At 37.3% G+C, this 20602-nt stretch overlaps 2 protein-coding genes across 2 annotated transcripts; one reads left to right on the forward strand and one right to left on the reverse strand.

The window, feature by feature from the left end:
* Nucleotides 1-629: 629 nt before the first annotated feature.
* LOC5575242 (nascent polypeptide-associated complex subunit alpha) lies at nt 630-7592 on the reverse strand. The gene is made up of 3 exons (XM_001655602.2): nt 7450-7592; nt 6774-6976; nt 630-1544 (listed from the first exon to the last, which is right to left on the reverse strand). Exons 2-3 carry the CDS (start codon nt 6925-6927, stop codon nt 1039-1041), a joined length of 660 nt encoding a protein of 219 aa, XP_001655652.1. The 5' UTR covers nt 6928-6976; nt 7450-7592; the 3' UTR covers nt 630-1038.
* Nucleotides 7593-7700: 108 nt separating this feature from the next.
* LOC5575241 (non-structural maintenance of chromosomes element 1 homolog) lies at nt 7701-16545 on the forward strand. The gene is made up of 3 exons (XM_001655603.2): nt 7701-7957; nt 15693-16186; nt 16250-16545. The coding sequence occupies exons 1-3, from the start codon at nt 7840-7842 to the stop codon at nt 16364-16366; spliced, it is 729 nt and encodes a 242-aa protein (XP_001655653.2). The 5' UTR covers nt 7701-7839; the 3' UTR covers nt 16367-16545.
* The last annotated feature ends 4057 nt before the right edge of the window (nt 16546-20602 follow it).

Consider the following 20602-nt stretch of genomic DNA (forward strand, 5'->3'; position numbering starts at 1 on the left):
TGAGGAAACAATGGTAACTTACAATGAACAGCAAAAATCATGCCGGCTATCCTGGCAACAAGTGTCCGGATCGAAGCACTACTCCTGCTGCTGCAATTCCACCAACATCGATAACATCAAAATCTTCCGACGGGTCGTTCACTCCGAATTTCCCGCCGATAACGAATGATCGGCAAAAAACACCATCTCCCATTCTTGCAAGCGAAACAACAAAAGAGCGAACAAATCCTAGCATCGGGGATGTTTTCAAGGCAAATTCGTTGATGTCCGACATTGAATCGCGGATTAGCGGCAAATACTTCCAAAATGCGATGAATATCATCGATTTCTAGGCAGCGACTGTTTAGAGCTTTAAAAAGTCATGGGTTCTCGTCCAGCGACTACGACAAGGTGGTGGACTTATGTGCCCATTGCTCAACATTGCGCTAGAAGGTATTATGCGGAAAGCCGGATGTAACAGCCCAGGAACGATTTTCAACCAATATAGTTCATTTGTTTGCTTCGCGGATGAAACGTATAGCACCATATGTCAGACTAATGGTGAATGTGCAACCATAGACGGGTCAATGAATCTCGAGCTGTAAAAGGATTTTCGCGATTTCTCAAACAAAATATATTCCGTACCATCATTTCCAATTTTTAGCGTTTTATTGATTTTTTTCGTTTTTTAACGTATTTTTGATAATTTCTAGACTTAGTTTCAGTATGCATGTGTGTGTATGTTGCGGTAGCCGTAATAGCAATTACAATAGTAGTAGAAAAAAGCAATAACGACGAGCAGTTGCACATGCACTGTCTGCAGCCGAGTCTTTGTTTTTCTTTGATGAACTTTCGAAGCGCAGTTCAGAGCAAACGAAGTGGTTTCCTTGTTTTCAGTGTCTAACTGTACGATTATATTGTTCTTTTAAACTACTAGTAGGTATATTATGAAACGGGGAGCAGGCGGAGAAGAAGAAGAAGTGGGGGGGTTGAAATGAGAACCACGGACCACGTACCAAGAGATGATAAGCAGGAGTATCGTCAGTACGAGGTCCCTGCTTACATCGTCAGTTCCATAATCGCGTTTACGACGTCGTAATTGTTGTCCTTCAGTGCCCGAATGGCCTTGGCGCGGGGTACGTTGGCGTTCTGCATGACCAGCTCGATGTCCTTCGAGTTGAGGCCGGTGTCGTCCACTTCTTCTTCGTCCTCTTCGGCGATCGGGGCAACGGAGGTGGTAGCACCAGATGATTCTCCAGCGGCGGGGGTTGCTTCCGGGGCCTTGAACTTCTCGGCAGCGGCCACCTGGGCTTGCTGCGACAGATCTTCGATCTTGGCCTCGCCGAAGATGATGTAGGTGTCGCTATGGGGGTTCTTGTACACGTCTGGGTTGTTTATCACGAACAGGATGTTCTTTGATTTGCGGATCGTCACTCGGTTGACGCCTTGCACCGGCTTCAGGCCGAGCTTGGACATGATCTTGCGGGCCTTCTTCTCGCCACGGGACTGCTTGGCCTTGGAGACCAGATCGGGCATGCCGCCGGACGACAGCTGGGCAGCGGTTCCTGGATTAGAGAATGAGAGAAGAGAATGTTTATATTCTGAGTATTTTTGGCCAGTTTACAAGTTATGTGATGTAAGAATAAGAACGGCATGATTGTTGGTGACGCGGTTTGACCTTATGATATTTAGTCATTTGGTATAACAATAACACTGAGTGGCCATTTGACATAAAGGTCATACAGCATAACTGGGATGGTTATGGTGCTTTCTCCTAAATGAACGAACGAAGTATATCCCAATTAAAAACTTTTGTAAAGTATCGCGGGGCAAGTGGGTAAATGGGGTAAGTGAAAACAATTGATATATTTTACTGAATATGTGAATTAACGTTTTAAACTCATGCGTAAACCTTTGAGGCCATTAAGAACATTACGGTAGGTAAGAGATTTCTGAGATTTTTCAGCCATTATTGCATAATAGAGCGAAAAATTGTTAACCTGTCAACTGTTACTCCGTAACAAGTTGGCGGCGTACAATCTTATTTTAATATTTTCAGTGAAAAAAAAAATGGTGCGGAAAATAATTTCCTGTACCATTTCTTAGTTGTCCTCTGTGACAGTTTCAAACTGCAATAAAAAAGTTTTAGAATTAATTGGACGTAGACCTAAAAATAACTAAATTTAAACACCGTCAATTTTCTTATTAGGTGGGGCAAGTGAAAAGTTTATCATTAGAGATTGAATTTGTGTTTTCTCCTTAACCTTTTAGTCGTCGCGCGGTTTGCCACCGTCAGAACCACCGCGCTGTTGTTGTGAACGATAGGCGAGTTTTTTTCAGCAGTGTTGTACAAAATACAACAGCGCGACGACTGAAGTGTTAAGGACTGTTCGTTTAAGAAAGTGGACACCTAAATATTAGCATTTTGGTGTAAAAATTCCATAAAAACAAAGTTTTGTTTCAGTGTGATCTCAAGTGTTTATTTTGACAGCAGACAAAAGTTGACATAAAAAAATTATAAATTCTAAACGATGGGTCAAATTGACATGGCGACTCTCAATTTTTTCAAGCCGATTGAGAGGGGGTGTTGGAATAGTAGGCAATCAGCCGTAGTTTCCATGTCACTCCAAGTTGTTAGGAACCCCTAGCAACGTACACTAGCTGTTTGTGAAAATTAACAAGGATGCATCAGTTGTATTCCGCATACCGTGCAGTCAAGATCGTTCCCTAATAAACTTAATTAGCTTAGTTGTAAATCTCAAGAATAACGAATAGTTAAATTTAAAGAATTACGCGGAAAACGCCTAAATGTATCTAAATGTATGCAATTTCCTATGGAATTCAATGATATCTAACAGAAGTTCAATTATTTCAACCATATGAGCTAATTGGTACGGGTTTTAGTGATGAAATCTGGTTTGTGGATATATCTCAACTGCCCATAAAAGCATATCAGTCCCATGTCTGCTGGATTTCCTATTCACATGGGACAATTATGCGTTTATGGGCAGTCAACATCCTCAAAAACTTTCAGGTTCATACCATGTTCAAATCCTTATTTAGAAATAGAAGTTCATAGGTGTTTGTCAATACTGCACCGTGAATGATTTTGAAATTTTACATTAGTTTCATAGTAATATACATTCTTTAACCCAAAAAGTTCACAACACATAATTCGACAATACTGACGAGAAACAACGTTCATTTACTGCAGCTTACATTGATATTTGTGCTCCATTACGAATAAATAAAATCATGTTATACGATGATCAATTTCACCCTTCTGATCAATTACACCCGATTTTACGGTACTGTAAATTACTTCATGTCGAAAAGTTTCAATGGCTGCAGCGGGAATCGAACCCACATCCCATGACACGCGAAACGCTTAACTGCCTGGCGACACTAACCGCACGGTCACGAAGCCCATGAATCAGAAGGAAAGAATATTGTAAGACGCTGATGACGTTGTAGGACGTCGAGAAAGTGGCGTTCTGTGCAATAAAGATCGACGATCATTCAGTTTATTTAAAAGCACTAACTTAAAGTGTGATGATAATAAATGCAGGGTGGCCACCAAATAACCATTTTGAAATTCCCGCTTTTTACCCGGATTTCCCGGTAAAATTCTCACAATTTTTGGCGGCCCAAACGTAAAAAATGACATTTTGGTCCGTTTTGAGTTGAATGTACTAGAAAATACTACTGCATTCAAGCTTTCCAACGGTTTTATTCTTAGGTGATTTTTCCGTTCAACCCCCATATGTATATATTTTTTTTAATTTTTTTCCTGGGTTTGTTTACAGGGTTGAAACAAAAAATTGGAATTTAGAAGTTCAATACAAAGTTTGATAATAATTATTGACTGAAATGGAGGAATAATCTAATTTAACAGTTTGATATACAGTAGCGCTCAAAAGCAATTTGGTAAACAGTTTTAAATAAACATTTTCCTTGGTTTTGGTTTCCAGTTTCATATAGGCTAAATTATATTAGTATTAGTATTAGTATATTGCTGTTATTACCATAAAAAACAAGATTACTGTAGAAAATGTAAAAAAAATGTTTGATTAAATTGATTAAGCTCGTTACTGTCGAGTTAGGTTGCAATATATTTTATAAAATTTCGTTATATTAGAGGATTGTTTTTTTAATTATTTGTTGTTAGGAAATAGATTTCAATGAAGATGATAAAGAAAATATTTTAATTTGAAATGAATCATCGTTAATATTATCCATCTTCAAATCCTTTTAGCAAACAGTGACCAGGTACACAAAAGATTACACTTGAAATATTTGGAATGTTTGGAAAATTTTAGCGATTATTATACAAATTATTATATTAATACAATTATCTCTATTGAAGGCATAATTCACGGAATAAATATCTTGTTTTAAATGTAATATTTGCCAAGAAGAGCATACATTATTTTCTTGAAGAAATAAAGCCCCAACAGAAAATATGGATAACACTAAAACGGCTTACTTTATGTCATGTTAACAAATTGCAAAACAATGTACTCCAAGTAGTTAAAGCATGGATTTTTAATCAATTTATTAAGCTTTTATTTTGTTTAGTTGTAACTTTATTAAATTAGACACGAATATAATATAATATTCACATAATTATTTAAAGCTCCAAAACATCTGTTTGATTGTATTTATCAAGAAAAACTAAAGTTTCATAGATATTTTTTCAATCTTGTCATATGAATGCTTTGAAGCTTAATCATAATTTTATAACCCAAGTTTATAAGTCAAAATAAAGAAGTTTGATAAAAAATAATTGTATGCAATTTTTTTCAGCGCCTTTCTTTTTACGGACTTGATTCAAAATGCTACGTCCACAAGCTAGGAACCCTCCCTCCCCCTCGTCACACTTCGTCAGAAATTCGTGAAGACCCCCCTCCCCCCTAAAAAGCTACGTCATTTATGGATGACCCCTTAATTGTGCAAATAGTTCGGTTTCTATTCTTTTGATTCACTACATTTAAGTAGATGAAAAACTACTATACCATTTAATTCCACTAGTTTGTATCCTTTGACAGATCGCGTATCTCGACCTCAACTGTAAGGCCGACACTCGAGTCTTGTACACTCAAGTGGAATTAAATGGTATAGTGCTAAATTCGGTTTTTCATCTACTTACTTATAGTGGTAAGCTCCATCGAAGTTAATACCCCAATCGCGTATTAACTTCGATGGAGCTTACCACCATTAGTGTGATGTTTGCTTGTGTATCAAGAAAGACAAAAACTGCTTCACAGCTTTCCATTTGCCGCCAGATTAAATCGACGAGTGGCGTGAAGAGCACAACTTTCAAATAAAATCACTATAGATGCAGTCATCTTCCCAATGGATCACAGTTGGTATCATAAACATTATTTATTTCAACTTTATTCAAATATTTGAGTAAAACTTTACATCTTTTGTTCTGGTAATTTATACAGATATCAAATTTTCTATTTTTTAACTACGAAAAACCTCGTGAGAAAGAAAGGGTTAATACAGTAAATCGTGTTTTTCCTTGGAAAAATCATACTTATCTTGGCTCATCCAGAAATGTAATGATCTGGATTTTTTTTTCAGGAAAACTACTGGAAAGTTGAGGAATTTAGGGTGCCGGTGTCATTAGTGGACTACCTAAGCTATAAAAAATTATAACAAAATAACGAAAAGCCTTAACAGAGATCTTTTGGCATCAACAGAAAGATTTCAACCTCTACTATATGGGAAAAATATAAAAAGAGTGATAAAACTAATTTTTTAACATTAAATCGCTTGAGCCACTATTGGTACACGTGTTCCAGTAGTTACGCTAGTGCTTCAGTAGTAGACGTTCGGGAATGATACAAGGAATTCTAAACGAAATGGGAAATTTTTACATTGGTTTAACATTTTTCCCTCGGAACAGCAATTAATATCTTTCGAATGAAGCATAGAGATCATCTCTAGGGCTTTTCTTCATTTTTATATAGGGTGACTTGTTGTATTTTCGGCAGCTTTGTTCTCTTCGTTTTGGGTGGTTTTCTAAAACATATTGGGCTCAAATTATGCACCAATACTTTCACCATATAAGTGCATCTTACAGCCGAATTTCAAAAGTTTTGGTCGATCGAACCCCCCATGACGAAGAGAACAAATCGGCCGATAATACGTAAGTTCCCCTATCTATTTTAAAAACTACTTTGATCCGTTGATCCACTACTGGAACACGACGGCAACTACTGGTGCAAATCTTTTGCATAAACTTAATTATTATATGACTTTTTGATAAAATAAAAAGCTGAAATTTGGCAATTCGATTAAACTAGAGACGATCTATCCACCAAAAATAGCACATATCGTTTTTATCGAAAAATGTTCGTTTTATTACACATTGGTATTATTACAATTATTGGTACCGGCATCCTAGTTCTTAAAATCGAGTCGACACCCTGTTGTTTAACAATCGAACCAGCTATAGAATCTGTCTCCCTTCATAATGTGCATTTTTTTCCCTATCATAATCAAACAACTTGTTTCACCGAAAGTGGCCTTGATAGCTGACGAAGATAGCTTTGCCGGTGTTATCAGCTCACCGGCTTGCAACGCGAGAGTGACGTAACGATCACCGGCAAAAAGAGCATTGAAAAACGCACTCGGAAACCAGTTTTGCTCTTCTGCACTTCCACACAATCAAGTCTTCAAGCCACCAACACCAACACACCCTCACCGGGGCCATCCCGCAAAATTGGCGCCCTAACTTCACGGTCACGAGAACATCCTCCTCCCTCAATGCACGAGTGACTCACCTGCATCTTCCAGCTCTGGGATTGTGTCCTCCGATTCGGTATCACTTGGGGCATCCTCCAGCTTGGCCTCTGTGTTGTCGGCGGAGGTGCTTGGGGCAGCAGAAGTGGCCGCGGCCGCAGCAGTGCTTTCCGTGATTTCAGTCAATTCTGGCATTGTTGCAATCGATGTACTTTTTGTTGGTCTAGCCGAGACTTTTTAATTCCTGCGGATGGTGAGAAAACGTAAACAAATCCGTCATTAGTCGACGAGGAATCGATCTTGATGTCTTCGGGAGGCAACTTTTTTTTGTAGGGGAAAAACTGCTGAACGATGAGTGCGTAGAATCGATCGAGTCGAAGGTCAACTTTTAATTAGATTCACTGGGTTTTTTTACCGCAACCACATCCGTCACTAATTTAATGGGCTTCTTCCTGGTTTTATCACATCCAGCATAATTTCGTATCGAACATCACAGGAACCACTTTTCGGTAACCTCAACAATCTATTTTTATAACAATTTTTGCCGAAAGTTCATTCCACCGCCTCACGAAAATGTTCTTCCATCAAACAATACCCAACTCTCACTATTTTCACAAGTCGCCCTCCGATAATCCTTGATTTTCCACACCCTTTCGCAATCCGCACCATCGTCAGACGTTTTTCCCCTGGAAAAAGCGCCATTTTTCACCAACTTACACCACTTTTCGCAAAGCAGTAGAATAAATGCGGTATGAACGATAGCACAAGATGCCGGAAACAGAGAACGAGCACACTGAACGGTTCGGAAAGGTAAACTTTGCGGCGGGCGACAGGACAGAAGCGCCGTTTGACAGTTCCAGCTGTCATCCCGATGCGGATGACAGCTGAAAAACGGAAACGAGTGGCGCCACACGGCACATGGGTGGCGAGCGAGAGAAACAACAGTTGAATATGGGCCCAGAGGTGTTTCCGTGTAGGTCGATATTTTTTTCTGCAATCGCACAATGCTATACAGCCGTTTTGAAACGTCGAAAACATCTTTGCGAGAGTTTTGGAACAAAACGACGAAATAACTTCCTCCCGGGCAAGAAAAATAACAGCCGAAAAATGAGTTCAACCACGGCATATTCGAATGTCCACCGAGGATTTCTGCAGGCTTGCGTACTACACAGTACGATCACCGTTGACGAAGCCCTCAAAGTTCTGATTCACCTGACCACAAAATGTAAGTAAATATTAAATAATATGTGGGAGAAATTGTATAACACCTCTTTACACAGTGGTTCGATCTAGAACAAAAGATGGCCAAAACATCAACTCCTTAAAATGTTAAATATCGTAGCATTTTTGCTTTACTTAAGGTACCGTGGGGTAAGTGGATACAGAAAAATCAATAGTTAACTTCATCTTTATGTACAGCTAACGTGAATAATGTTTTTATAACTTTTCTGAGCATAATAAATGAGGCACTAATACACTACCCGCCATAAATATGGACTCACTAAAATAAGTATTGCAACCAGGGTTGGTAACCATCGGTTTCGTCACTGACCGATGACGAAAAATAGAGAAAAATATTCAGTGCGTAAAAGATCATGAAATTTCCGAAATCGATTTTTTTTTATGCCAGATGTCTTAGAAATGCATGAAACGTCGAGATCTGGTGTTATCTGGAAATTTTTTTTTTTTGAAAAAATCGAACTTTTGGGACTTAAAAAATTTTTTAGTTGGGGGAGTGAATTGAATTTGAAATGAACGATTTGAATTCCCTGGCCACGATCACAGGGTTTGACGGTGCCAAAGTAGAAGGTGCACCATAATAATACCCGTCTGTGAAACATATCACCTTCCCAATACTTTGGCACACCTCTAACGGTTCATGATTTATCATGAAACGGCTGCATTCAGGCGGAGGATCTGTTAATATGTTTCGGCAAATTATCAGGTCCTCTTCGAACGGAGGGACCGCCAGGGCTCATTAGTTACTTATAAACCAGTGCTGGTTGTTGATGGTTCAGTTCGTTTACCACGAGCTGTGGCATCCTTTGTACTAATCAGTAATGGTTGTTAAGTTTCGAAGCTAACGTGTGATCAATCGTTTTATAATGCAACTTAAGAATGGGTGTTTGGTGGAACTGCGCGTAACACTTGTTGTTATTAAATTTAGTGATTGTGTTGGTGCTAATAGTGTGTTTATAATAAAATCTATGGTGATGAAAATTTGAAAATGAAATTCTAAGTGATTCTGATAGTTTTGTTAGAAATATAATAATAATGATGTATAATTATGTGAACTCTACTAATTTAATAAAGGCCATAATACATTTTTCAATTTTTTTTTTTTTTTTTTTTTAAATCTTTATTAGAGTGTATTTTAACACACAAGGGCTAGTTCTACACTTAAATTTTTCAATCATTTCTCTGAATATAAACATTATTGCCTAGTTCTTCAAACATGCATGATGAAAGTGTTAATAATGACAGCGAGTGCAATGGAGAAAAATGGATCGAAGTGATTTTGTTTTACTGTAACTTTGTTGATAGTGCTAAATTGTAGTTTGAATAGTAATGACTCTAAGGCAACAAAAATAATGAAACATTTAAATTGAATATCTTTTAATTACTTAGTAATGCTAACAGATGGTAAATGCTAATGAATTTATATGAAAATGGTGTGATGTGAAAAGTGATATAATGGAAAGTATATCAGAAATGTATTACGAAAGTTGATGAGTGATAATCGGTGATATATGTGATAGTGTCGAAAATAAAAGTGACGATAGTGAGTGATGAAATGAAATGGGGAATGAGGACCTTTTAATAAAACTATTTCGTTCTTCACTTTAACCACTCTAGTAGCATTTCAGGCCTTATCATAGTTTGATAGTAGTCTGAACTAGTAGACTGCAAAACTACGGCAAGGGCTGATTGCTGCTAGTGTACACAGTGACCATTTGAGCAACATTGCTTAGGAACGTCTGTGTGATGAACGCAATAGAGGCTTATAAAAGCAAATGCTGGGAAGGAGCTTAGGGCAGATTAAGCCTATCGCTACCGACAAAAAAAAAAAAAAAGAAATGAACGATTTGAATTCAATTGCTGAGAAATTCAAGGCAATAGTACTGAAACGTATCCTATATCATTGTTGGCCACTGAAAGCATATTACACTGAGAAAAATCTACACGTCAAGGTCGTGTGTTTTACTTATAGATTTGCGCAATGAGGAAAACCACATGATTTGAGTGTGGTAGCCATATGGATTTCATCATTGATTTCACGGTATAATAACAAGTGTATCAACATTAGGTTGTCATGTGAAACAAACATGAATTTCCAAATATTAAATCATGAAAACCAACTGATTTGCTTATTGAATTTGAAATGTAGTAGCTTTAGATAGTCATGTGTGATAAAACATAAATGTCATGGGACTGAAAGAAGAAAAGAAATTTGGTAGAAAAACTTTTGCTCCCCAAAATATGGATCCGAGGCTCCTCTGCTTGTCGCAAGCTCTCTTGATTTTTTTCAAACCCGTGAGCCAGCAACAAGCGGGGCGCCGCAAATCCATAATTTGGGAAGCCAGGGATAAGCATATTCCATTTTTTTCGAAACTGAAAGCCAGGAAAATCTGTTAGTGGAATCCGATTTTTCTACTAAACTATACATTATAATCAATGTTTTCTTATAGGAAGGTAGAATTATCGTATATCGGTCAACTTCACTAATAAAAGAAAAATCGAATTCACAAATTTTCATCTAACACTTTCAGCTTCAAAATTTGCTTCTTCTCTTTGGAAGCATGATGATGACTGTCGTTCGACACGAGGTCCAACCGCAATTCAGTTCACTATGCATCCCATGGGTTGATCACAAACAATTTAGAAGCTTTGAACATGGAAATCGATAGCATAGCTCATGGATTTCATCATAACAATCTCATTGCGCAAATCAATGAATCGACCAACTTGAAAATGATGATTATGACACAAGATAACCATAAGCAAAACACACTGAATCCGTGTTGGAGTGATGATCTATGCGTCCATAGGTTGACACATACGAATCTGAAGAGAAAGCTTCGGGAACTTATGTGGAAAAAATATGGAATCCCTGTTGTCGGTTGATGAATCAATCCATGAAGCAAAACACAGGAATTTAATGTGTAACACACACGAAGTTTGCAAGAAAATCATAGCAAATCGATATGGACGTTCATGAATCGATCCATAATTTTAAACACAAATCGCAAAAATATTAAAATTAAATTAAAGCTAAGTCCATCTAACGTCTTAAGGTGAAACAGTTTGGAATCAACTGCCAAAATTGCAATTAAACTTCAAAGGCACAAATCTCGCGAAGAAATCATCCCAGAACAGTATGCTTTTTATTTTGGCTTTGAGCACTAGCAGAAAGCTTAAAATAAGAAGATCAGAAACATTTGCTTACTATTTCTCTAGTTTTGTGCCTTTGAAAACGTGAGTAGGGGTATAAGTCGGCCATTGCGCCGGCCATCTTTGAACTCCGAGATGTTTCACCTTAACATAGGTGTAGAAGGCATAAATCAGGTGATGTCCTAAATACATTTTTGTTTTTGTGAAGTTGGTATGATTCGGCCATCCGATGAAACACACCAGAATGTCGCATGCATGCATACTTGCGATCTTATTTCGTGGATCATGTTATATTTGCTTGTAATAAATAAAATTATTCATTATCATTAAAATACACATCCAATAAGCGAAAAAAGCATAAGTCACATGTAAACTCTTTAAACTTTATGATATTACCGTAATTTTAAGAAACCATTATATGGATATTATGATTACACTCCTATCCAAATTATGTTCATATGAGGGTGTCCAAAATCTATATTTCTCGAAAACTTATTCATACAGACTCAAGTCAAAAAAGTATACAAACTTACTTTATCGATCCTACGTGTTACGCCGGCGGAATTCTACACGTACCGCTCTGTACCAACTTAACTTTTCACTTTTAGAACGTTTAATTTCGGGATTTACAAAACGACGAAAGTAAGATTTTCAACTTTCGCAACCTAACCACTACTTTCGCCGCCCCGCTGTATGGAGAGACAAAGTGACTTAACCACGAATCAAAACAAAACACTACTTGAGCCGATTTTACACTGGTAGAAAAACGTCGAAAGTAACTTGATGAAACGGCTTATGATTTTGTATAATTATTTTTTTTGGGAAATAATAGAAACTACGTAGTTTTTGAACGTGAGCTGATTGTATGCAAAATTTAAGTGGCATACACTGCGAAAAAATGTTAAAAAGATGATTCATTTTAAAACAGTTTTAGAAGACAGGTTGTGATTCTTCTGAATTAATTTTCTCAAAACCGTATGAAAGTTAGTTACGTCGATTTGAAAAAGTAATCGAGATTTGGTGTCCGAAAAGTATAACAGATAGGCCGCTAAAAACGTTATTTTGGAAGCTAATACTGCACTTAAAGCTTTTTCTCACCAGAATTTCAAAGTACAGTAAGACATTGGGCAAATAAGTAACATAACGTAATAATATATTAGTATGTTATGCAGTAAATCGATCGCCGTTTCCAGACTTATCCTTAACCTGTCCAAAAACATGATTTACCATATCAAGGTCCCCAACTTTAGCTATATCAACAGGAATTTTCTCGTGAACTTCCCTAGCCACGATCACAGGGTTCGACGGTGCCAAAGTAGAAGGTGCACCATAATAATACCCGTCTGTAAAACATATCACCTTTGGCACACCTCTAACGGTTTATGATTTATCATGAAACGGCTGCATTTAGGCGGAGGATCTGTTAATATGTTTCGGCATATTATCAGGTCCTCTTCGAACGGAGGGACCGCCAGGGCTCATTAGTTACTTATAAACCAGTGCTGGTTGTTGATGTTTCAGTTCGTATACCACGAGCTGTAGCATCCTTTGTACTAATCAGTAATGGTTGTTAAGTTTCGAAGCTAGCGTGTGATCAATCGTTCTATAATGCAACATAAGAATGGGTGTTTGGTGGAACTGCGCGTAACACTTGTTATTTAGTTTAGTGATTGTGTTGGTGCTAATGGTGTGTTTATAATAAAATCTATGGTGATGAAAATTTGAAAATAAAATTTGAAGTGATTCTGATAGTTTTGTTAGAAATATAATAATGATGATGTAGGGCAAACGCTCCCTTAGTGGAGGTAGCTCCAATAGTGGAGGTAGTGTGTTTTGACATGTTTCGCACTTTGTTATGGCTATGTGATATTTTTCTATGATGTACGATGTGAAAATGATACAAGTTATCGAAAAATATTCATGAAATTTAACCATAAACCTATTTTAAACAATTATTTTGCTTAAATTTTTTGCTCCTTTGCACCTATAGTGGTGCATCAGTACCCATAGTGGAGGGTCCCATAAGAAATCAATGATTTGCGCCACTAAAGGAACCATTCTTAAAACATACCTCCACTAAAGGAACAGTGTTCCTATTGTTGGTGCCAGGCTTTTTGCAGGGAAATTTCAAATGAATCGTGATTTTTATACATTTGAATGATAGAAGGATTTGAGATCTAGCGATTGATACGCTAAAATCATATAATTTTTGATTTTATCACCATGTTTTAGCAGTTTTCGCTTAGGTGCACCACTAATGGTACATTTGCCCTATAAGGACTGTTCATTTTATAAAGTGGACACCTTGTTTATGCTATATCTTTTTTATTTATTGATGAAATCGTAAACCGTTTTCTGTGTATCGTTCAACTATTATTCTACAATGTTATGAAAATACAGAAACTTACAAAATGCTTTCGGTTGAAGAACTAAATAGTTTTTGCAAAAACTCCTAAGAAAAACTGTTCGTCAAGTTTAAGCATTATTTTTCGCATGAAAAAAATCCTAAATTTAATGAACAAATTGTATGTTGGTATCCTTTACTATTCAACTTAAGATAGAGCTTTTAAAAACATCAATAATATTCCATCAGTTCCTGACGCTGAGTCACTTTAGTGATCTATTCCTTATGGTCAAATTTGCTGATACACCATCTTTTTACTACCAGCAAAAAAGTAAAGTAATAAGCGTGTTCAAAACTGGTTTAGATTACTAAAGAAACTATATATGTATAAAAAAAAGCAAAATCTTGAGTTTTAACCGCATTCTTGGGTACCAAATTTACTCTTTATGGTCGTTTTATTGAAAAATCCCATACTTTTAAAATTATATACGCATGTTTATCGATCTAGAGCAAACTGTAAGCGTTTTTCTCAAAATATTTTGATAGGTAGTCTCAGAATAACACATTCTGAAAATAATACATGCAAAATAAATTTGATTTAATTCAAGCAGTGTTCCCAATCTTGATGATTGTCATTGTGCTTTGAGTGGTCTTCTGAAAATAAATTATTTGTTTTTCTATTGTGCTTAAAATATGACGTGGAGACTAAATCAGCAACTCTATGAAGGCGTAAGTTATTTTTATTATAAATACTATATTATTACTTCCGTCTGGACGTACTTTAAACCTTAAAATTCTACTCATATCAGTTCCATTTAAATTTAAGATATTTTTCTTTAAAAAAAATTGATAAAATTGATATGATATCTCCAAAATTGCTTCTCCAAAAATAACTTGATATTTTTTAGCAAGCTTCTAATTGATGATGCTTTCTAAGTACAACCATTTTTTGAAAATAAAAAATATAAATTGTCGAATTTTCCTGCCGATTTTTAATAATCCTTGATTTTGATAACTTCCAAAAATCGACCGTTCTTAACGTTGTGCCTTATTAGTGTGAAATCATATTATTTTGGTAACTTATTTATTACCACAGCATTGTACAATATTAGTCGAACGATGTACAGAGAACAGATTTCGATTTCATTGATAAATTAAAAAGGTATTGCATGTCCAAAGTGTCCACTTTATAAAATGAACAGTCCTTAATGATGTGAACTCTACTAATTTAATAAAGGCCATTATACATTTTGCAATCATTTCTTTGAATATAAACATTATTGCCTAGTTCTTCAAACATTCATGATAAAAGTGTTAATAATGACAGCGAGTGCAGACAAATGGATCGAAGTGATTTTGTTTTACTGTAACTTTGTTGATAGTGCTAAATTGTAGTTTGAATAGTAATGACTCTACAGCAACAAAAATAATGAAACATTTAAATTGAATATCTTTTAATTTTTTAGTAATGCTAACAGATGGTAAATGCTGAATTTATATGAAAATTGTGTGATGTGAAAAGTGATATAATGGAAAGTATATCAGAAGTGTATTACGAAAGTTGATGAGTGATAATCGGTGAAATACGTGATAGTGTCGAAAATAAAAGTTACGATAGTGAGTGATGAAATGAAATGGGGAATGAGGACCTTTTAATAAAACTATTTCGTTCTTCACTTTAACCACTCTAGTAGCATTTCAGGCCTTATCATATGTCGAATTCGTTTTTGAACCTAGGTTGGAACTGGCGCAACCCATTCTGAATCACAGTTTCAACCCCAACCCGATTCAGGTTCGACCGAACTACAATTTATTTGACATTGGTTTGTTTATGTGTTGATCACCGACCCAGTTCCTAAAAACGAAAACGACAATAGTTTGATAGTAGTCTAAAGTACTAGACTGCAAAACTACGGTAAGGGCTGATTGCTGCTAGGGTACACAGTGACCATTTGAGCAACATTGCTCAAATTAAGAGCAGATTAAGAGTGCCAGTACTACCCCTATCGCTACCGACAAAAAAAAAGAATTTTCTCGGGAACTTCTTCAAAAATTGTTTTAGATAAGATCCTATAGCACTCAACAAAATCTTTTAATAAAGCTTTATCCTGATACTCTAAGGTTTTCGATGTCAACTTCTTACAGAAGTCGCTATAGATTTATTTTTTCCGGTATAAATGAGTAAACTTAATTCCTTTCCTCTGATGATGACTAACGTTTTCAGATGCACCCGACGAACCGACGCCGGAAGAGGAACAGCTGCTCGAAGTGGTCGCCGAAATCAACAACCGGATCAGTCGGTATGACCAACGGCTCATCCGTCTGGAATACGATCCCACCCAGACGGTTTACTACGTATTCGCCAATCTGTCCGACACTCCGCTGGATCGGGTTCAGAAAACCTACACCGAGGCGGAATTGGGTTTCTTCCGGCTTATACTCCACGAGCTGGCAGGCACCGAGGGTCACAGTATGGGGCAGATTGACTGTTTGAATCTGACCTCAAAGGTTGTTGCCGGCGGAGGGGGACGCAGCACTTTGTCCAAAAGACGTGCGGAGGAACTGATCAAAGAGTGGCTAAGCATCGGCTATTTGGCCCAAACGAAGAAGGATCTCGGTTTCGGACCACGCACGATGGTCGAGTTCGATCGCTATTTGTTGAACAACTTTCCGGACCACATCGCCAAGTGTCGGCTTTGCAAGGAGGTTTTGTTCTATGTGAGTGGTCAAAGGACAATAGTTTTAAGGCAGAGGTTTCAATGATTGCATCTTATTTTCCAGGGCGTGAAATGCAACGAATGTCCCGAGATGCTGCATAAGTCTTGCATGAAAAAGTATCTTCAGCGATTGAAGAAGTGCCCGGCCTGCAACAAGATCTGGAAGGCTTCACTGGAATGAAGCATTCGCGGCAAGTTTTGATTCTGTTCGAAGCAACCGTTTTTTTTTCTCAATACTGACTCTTACTTTCTTTTACTTTACTTTCTTTACTGTTCGTCTTACTTTCTTTTAATTACTTACATTGTCTATTTCGACTAAGAAATAAACGTTTGAACTCGTTATTAACTTATTAACGTTATTAACTCATTATCAATTAAAAAAAACCTAGCTTCATTGAATACATGGCGATTGAGAAATCGCAGTAGCTATCCGATATCAGTATCAAATATCAGATTCGCGCATAGTCATGAATGCATCAAAAACTAGGGTGGTTAAAAAAATCGGTTTTGCTACACACCGCTCATTTCAGATCAAATTCTGGGTTTCCTCCCAAAATGTTGTCTCATTTGTATGATAACTGAGACTGCACACGTCCTTGAAAGTTTGTAAGGGAATTACTACGGAAAAGCAAGCAATTCATCCAATCGGATAAATTGTTCGCCCATATGCTATTGAGGGTTAGAACAACGCAAATACTATTAGATACATTTGTCAGCTACAACTTTCTGTGAGAATACTGCTCTTGATTTTGTGAAAACCTTTCATTCAAACATTTTCATCTGGAATCTATGATACTGCGGTCCAGATTTTCATAAGAGCACAGAATTCTGTCAGAAATTCAACTAGGATTACGTAAGAATCCTGACTATGATTTTGTTCTAAATAATATGCATAGAAGAATCTCCCTGTCCTTTGGTTCAGAAAGGGGTATGGGCGCGTTCTGCCAACTCGGTCGAGGCAGATTTCTTGTGTGAACAAGTTACAACATGGACGTTCTAAAGTGCCAGAATGAAGTGTTGTGCTTGTAAGGAGCACTTGAAGATGGGATGGAAGGTCATTACTTCGCGTTCAATGTGCTTTACTTCTGCTTATCTAAACAGTTATATACAATAACCGACCCTTAGCTTAACTATCTAAATTAACAGTTGCAAATACAATAATCGTTCTGAGCTTACTAACATGTCGTCGCGTTAATTTCATTATGATGATCTTTCATCTACATCCGTCGAACCATTCTGAATGGCCGTTGTGAGAATATCACCAAGAACTTCTCACATGCAATAAAGCTGAATTGTCCTACATTGAAACTTCAAGGTTTTCGCTCCTTTGGATTCATTTTTTGTTGTTTATCATTAGTTTCAGGGATTGTTATCGAGGGAATCCAAAGAGCGAATTTTGTTTGACTTCAATGTAGGCCAATACTGCAATAAAGCATGTAACAATCACTAACATTCCTTTTCTCTTTATGCTTGTTTTCATATCTAACCCGCCATATTATGAGGAACTATTTAACGGAGACGACGAACATCCCTTATCATGGCAGCGTAATGGCCGAAAAAGAAGATGAGTATAAAGTTTTTATTATCATTCTTATTACTAATTGAAAGGTAATTCAGATTATCGTAATATTTAACTAATAACACATTTGTTCCACAGAGCGATTTACAAAACACCACACAAAATTCCTCCATTCCCAAATTTTTAGGCAAAACACTTCACTACCGCTATATGTATGACTGATTCATTTTCTTTTGATCTTGCATAATTCATACGTATAGTGGAAGTCTAGAGTAGAAGCAAAACTTAAAGAACCTTCTGGTCAAAGATGTTGCGTTGCCTACTTCCCATACTCCAAAATCCCCGGTGTATTATGGAAGGTGTGAGTTTTTAAACTTATGCTGGAGACTTGGCCCCTGACCCCCTTGTACATCAATAAAATAAAAATAATATGCATAGAAGAAATTGGTGGCCTTGATGAGGCGGATTACGTCATCAAAGGGCATGGGTCAATGGCCAAAGGTTCGGGGTCACCGAACACCAGCAGGACACTTCATAAGCCTGGTGATCTTCAAAAATAGGCTTGATCTAGGTTTACATAAATCTTTTAAATTTTATTATTATTATTATTTATTAAGGAGGTTTTAACTTCAATGTCATTCGCCTCCAGAGAAAAAAAAAATAAATAAAAATGCTTAAATACTATCTAACAATTTACATTTTTTAAGAAAATGAACTAGTCTGTCTTCATTTGACTCGTTGTTGTTGAGGATGTTAGTGATGTCCGAGTCCAGGTTGGCTTCAGATCTTTCTGTGTCGTACTTTCTGCAGTCAGCAAGGATATGCGAGACGGTTGTCTCGACCCCACACGTACTGCAAATGTTGTTTTCCCGAGTGAAAATCGTTCGGTGTGAAATATTGGTGTGTCCAATCCGCAGTCGCGTGATTGCCCGTCGTTCCTTGTTGGATTTCCTGTCCTGCCAGGAAATGGTCGTATTTTTTACCCTTCGCAAGAAACTTTGGTTTGTGTTTCTCCATTTGCTCTCCCAGCTCCATCGAATATAACGCTTCACTAGCTTTTTGGCATCCGATACTGGAATCGGAATATTGGGGACAGGGTCATTCCGTCCAGTTGCGGCTAGTCGATCTGCCTTCTCATTTCCTACTATTCCTACGTGAGCTGGCACCCAACACAGAGTGGCATTTTTAGACCTGGCAAGTTGTTCAGCATGTTGTATCCAAGGATGATTTGAATTCCCGTTTTCTATTGCAGCTAAACAGCTGGCAGAATCAGAGAAGATAACGGATGAATTTGGGCCCTGTGTCCATTGGAGGGCTACCATTATTGCATGAGCTTCTGCCGAGAATATCGAACAGCCATCGGGGAGTCTTCCGTGAATTTCTTCGTTATCTGTAGATATTCCGAAGCCTACCTGGTCTTCTACAACCGATCCATCAGTGTAGATTTTTGTTCGATCTCTTTATCGTTCGGATGCTATTTCCGAGAACAGTGCTTTCCCTATTTCTGGTTGTTCACCTGCTTTAAACCGTGCTTTCAATGTCCAATCGATGTGAATCTTGGGCATTGACCATGGTCGGCTGCCCGTTCGGTGTTTCTTAGCAATAGGTGGAATGTGTAGCCCCGTTAGTTCTAAAAACTGTTCATCTGCTCTCGATACGAGCGGTGCCTCTATTTGATTTTCCTGTTGCGCCAGCCACTGGATAGTCTTGAGCACTAATGCCTGGTACCATATGTAGTGAAATGGCAGTTCACCGCATTCGGCCATCATGGATTCGATGGGACTGGTTCGAAAGGCTCCACTTATACATCTGATTATAGCGTTGTATTCCGGTTCCAGGATTTGTAGTACTTTCTTTCCTCCTCTGCTTACCAGACCTGCCCCGTGCGTTAATTTTGGAATCGTCAGACTCCTGTGGATCTTCAGTAGGGTGCTCCTTGGGCCACTGCTCCAGCGCCCACCTATTACTGCAAATAGTCGCTTGATTGATGCCATCCTTTCACGAAGCTCTCCAGCATGTTGTTTGAACGTCATCCTGTGATCCAGTACAACTCCTAACACTCTTGCAAATTTCACAACCTCTAACGGTTGGCCGCGTATTTTAATGCTGCGTACCGTGTACGCACCAAACTTTGCGCAGTTAAGAAATTATCATCGTATTTATGCTTCAAATAAGGCTAAAATATGCATATTTTTATTCAAACTTCTGCAATCGATAGGCTTTTAACCCTTCAGTAGAACACGTGATTTAAAAAAATAAAAATGATTCATCAAAAATTAAAAAAATGCAAAAGGTGATGCAATACCTTGTGCCTAACATTGCGCACAAAATCTGAATTGTTCCTAACTTTGCGCATGATGTGCCTAACTTTGCGCATGCCATAAATTGCTCGTCTACTCTAAATAATATTACTTTTTACTAGTTTTGAATTAAATAAAAAGGTTACAACTAATATGAGTTTCATCAAGAGTTTTTTTCCGTGAATTTCAATTTAATTTATTCAATACCCTCAAACATAGAGTGCCCACGAATAGTAATTTATTCTGTTCTTATTTTTTTATTATACATATATTCACAAGATTACAATCTGAGCAATATAGTTTACAGCCGTAGATTATGCTCATTTGTTATCGTACGTTGCTTTGTATAATTTATTCTCTTGTTTTTTTTTTTAATTCTCAAACTTTTTTTTATTTTCTTGTTGTTTTTATTTTTTGTTTTTCTTATTTTGTTCTATCTCTTTGAATAACTACCAAAGTTCGATACTCGTATCCACTGCTGATGGCCGTGAACGATTCGATTTCGCACAATATAGAAGCTTTTTAAAGACAATATTCTCTGTTGTACATGTCGTCAGCTGGAAGTGGAGGATTTCCAGATGAACTTGACGAGTCTTTA

This window comes from Aedes aegypti, chromosome 2, assembly GCF_002204515.2.
Source record: "Aedes aegypti strain LVP_AGWG chromosome 2, AaegL5.0 Primary Assembly, whole genome shotgun sequence".
Lineage (NCBI taxonomy): Eukaryota > Metazoa > Arthropoda > Insecta > Diptera > Culicidae > Aedes > Aedes aegypti.

Bases quoted from the DNA above. Each gene is read 5' to 3' on its own strand.
- LOC5575242 (XM_001655602.2), bottom strand. From the start codon at position 6,927: ATGCCAGAATTGACTGAAATCACGGAAAGCACTGCTGCGGCCGCGGCC. The intron at 1,545-6,773 runs GTGAGTCACTCG...TCTCTAATCCAG, and splicing joins CCCAGAGCTGGAAGATGCAG to GAACCGCTGCCCAGCTGTCG.
- LOC5575241 (XM_001655603.2), top strand. From the start codon at position 7,840: ATGAGTTCAACCACGGCATATTCGAATGTCCACCGAGGATTTCTGCAG. The intron at 7,958-15,692 runs GTAAGTAAATAT...TAACGTTTTCAG, and splicing joins GATTCACCTGACCACAAAAT to ATGCACCCGACGAACCGACG. The intron at 16,187-16,249 runs GTGAGTGGTCAA...CTTATTTTCCAG, and splicing joins GCAAGGAGGTTTTGTTCTAT to GGCGTGAAATGCAACGAATG.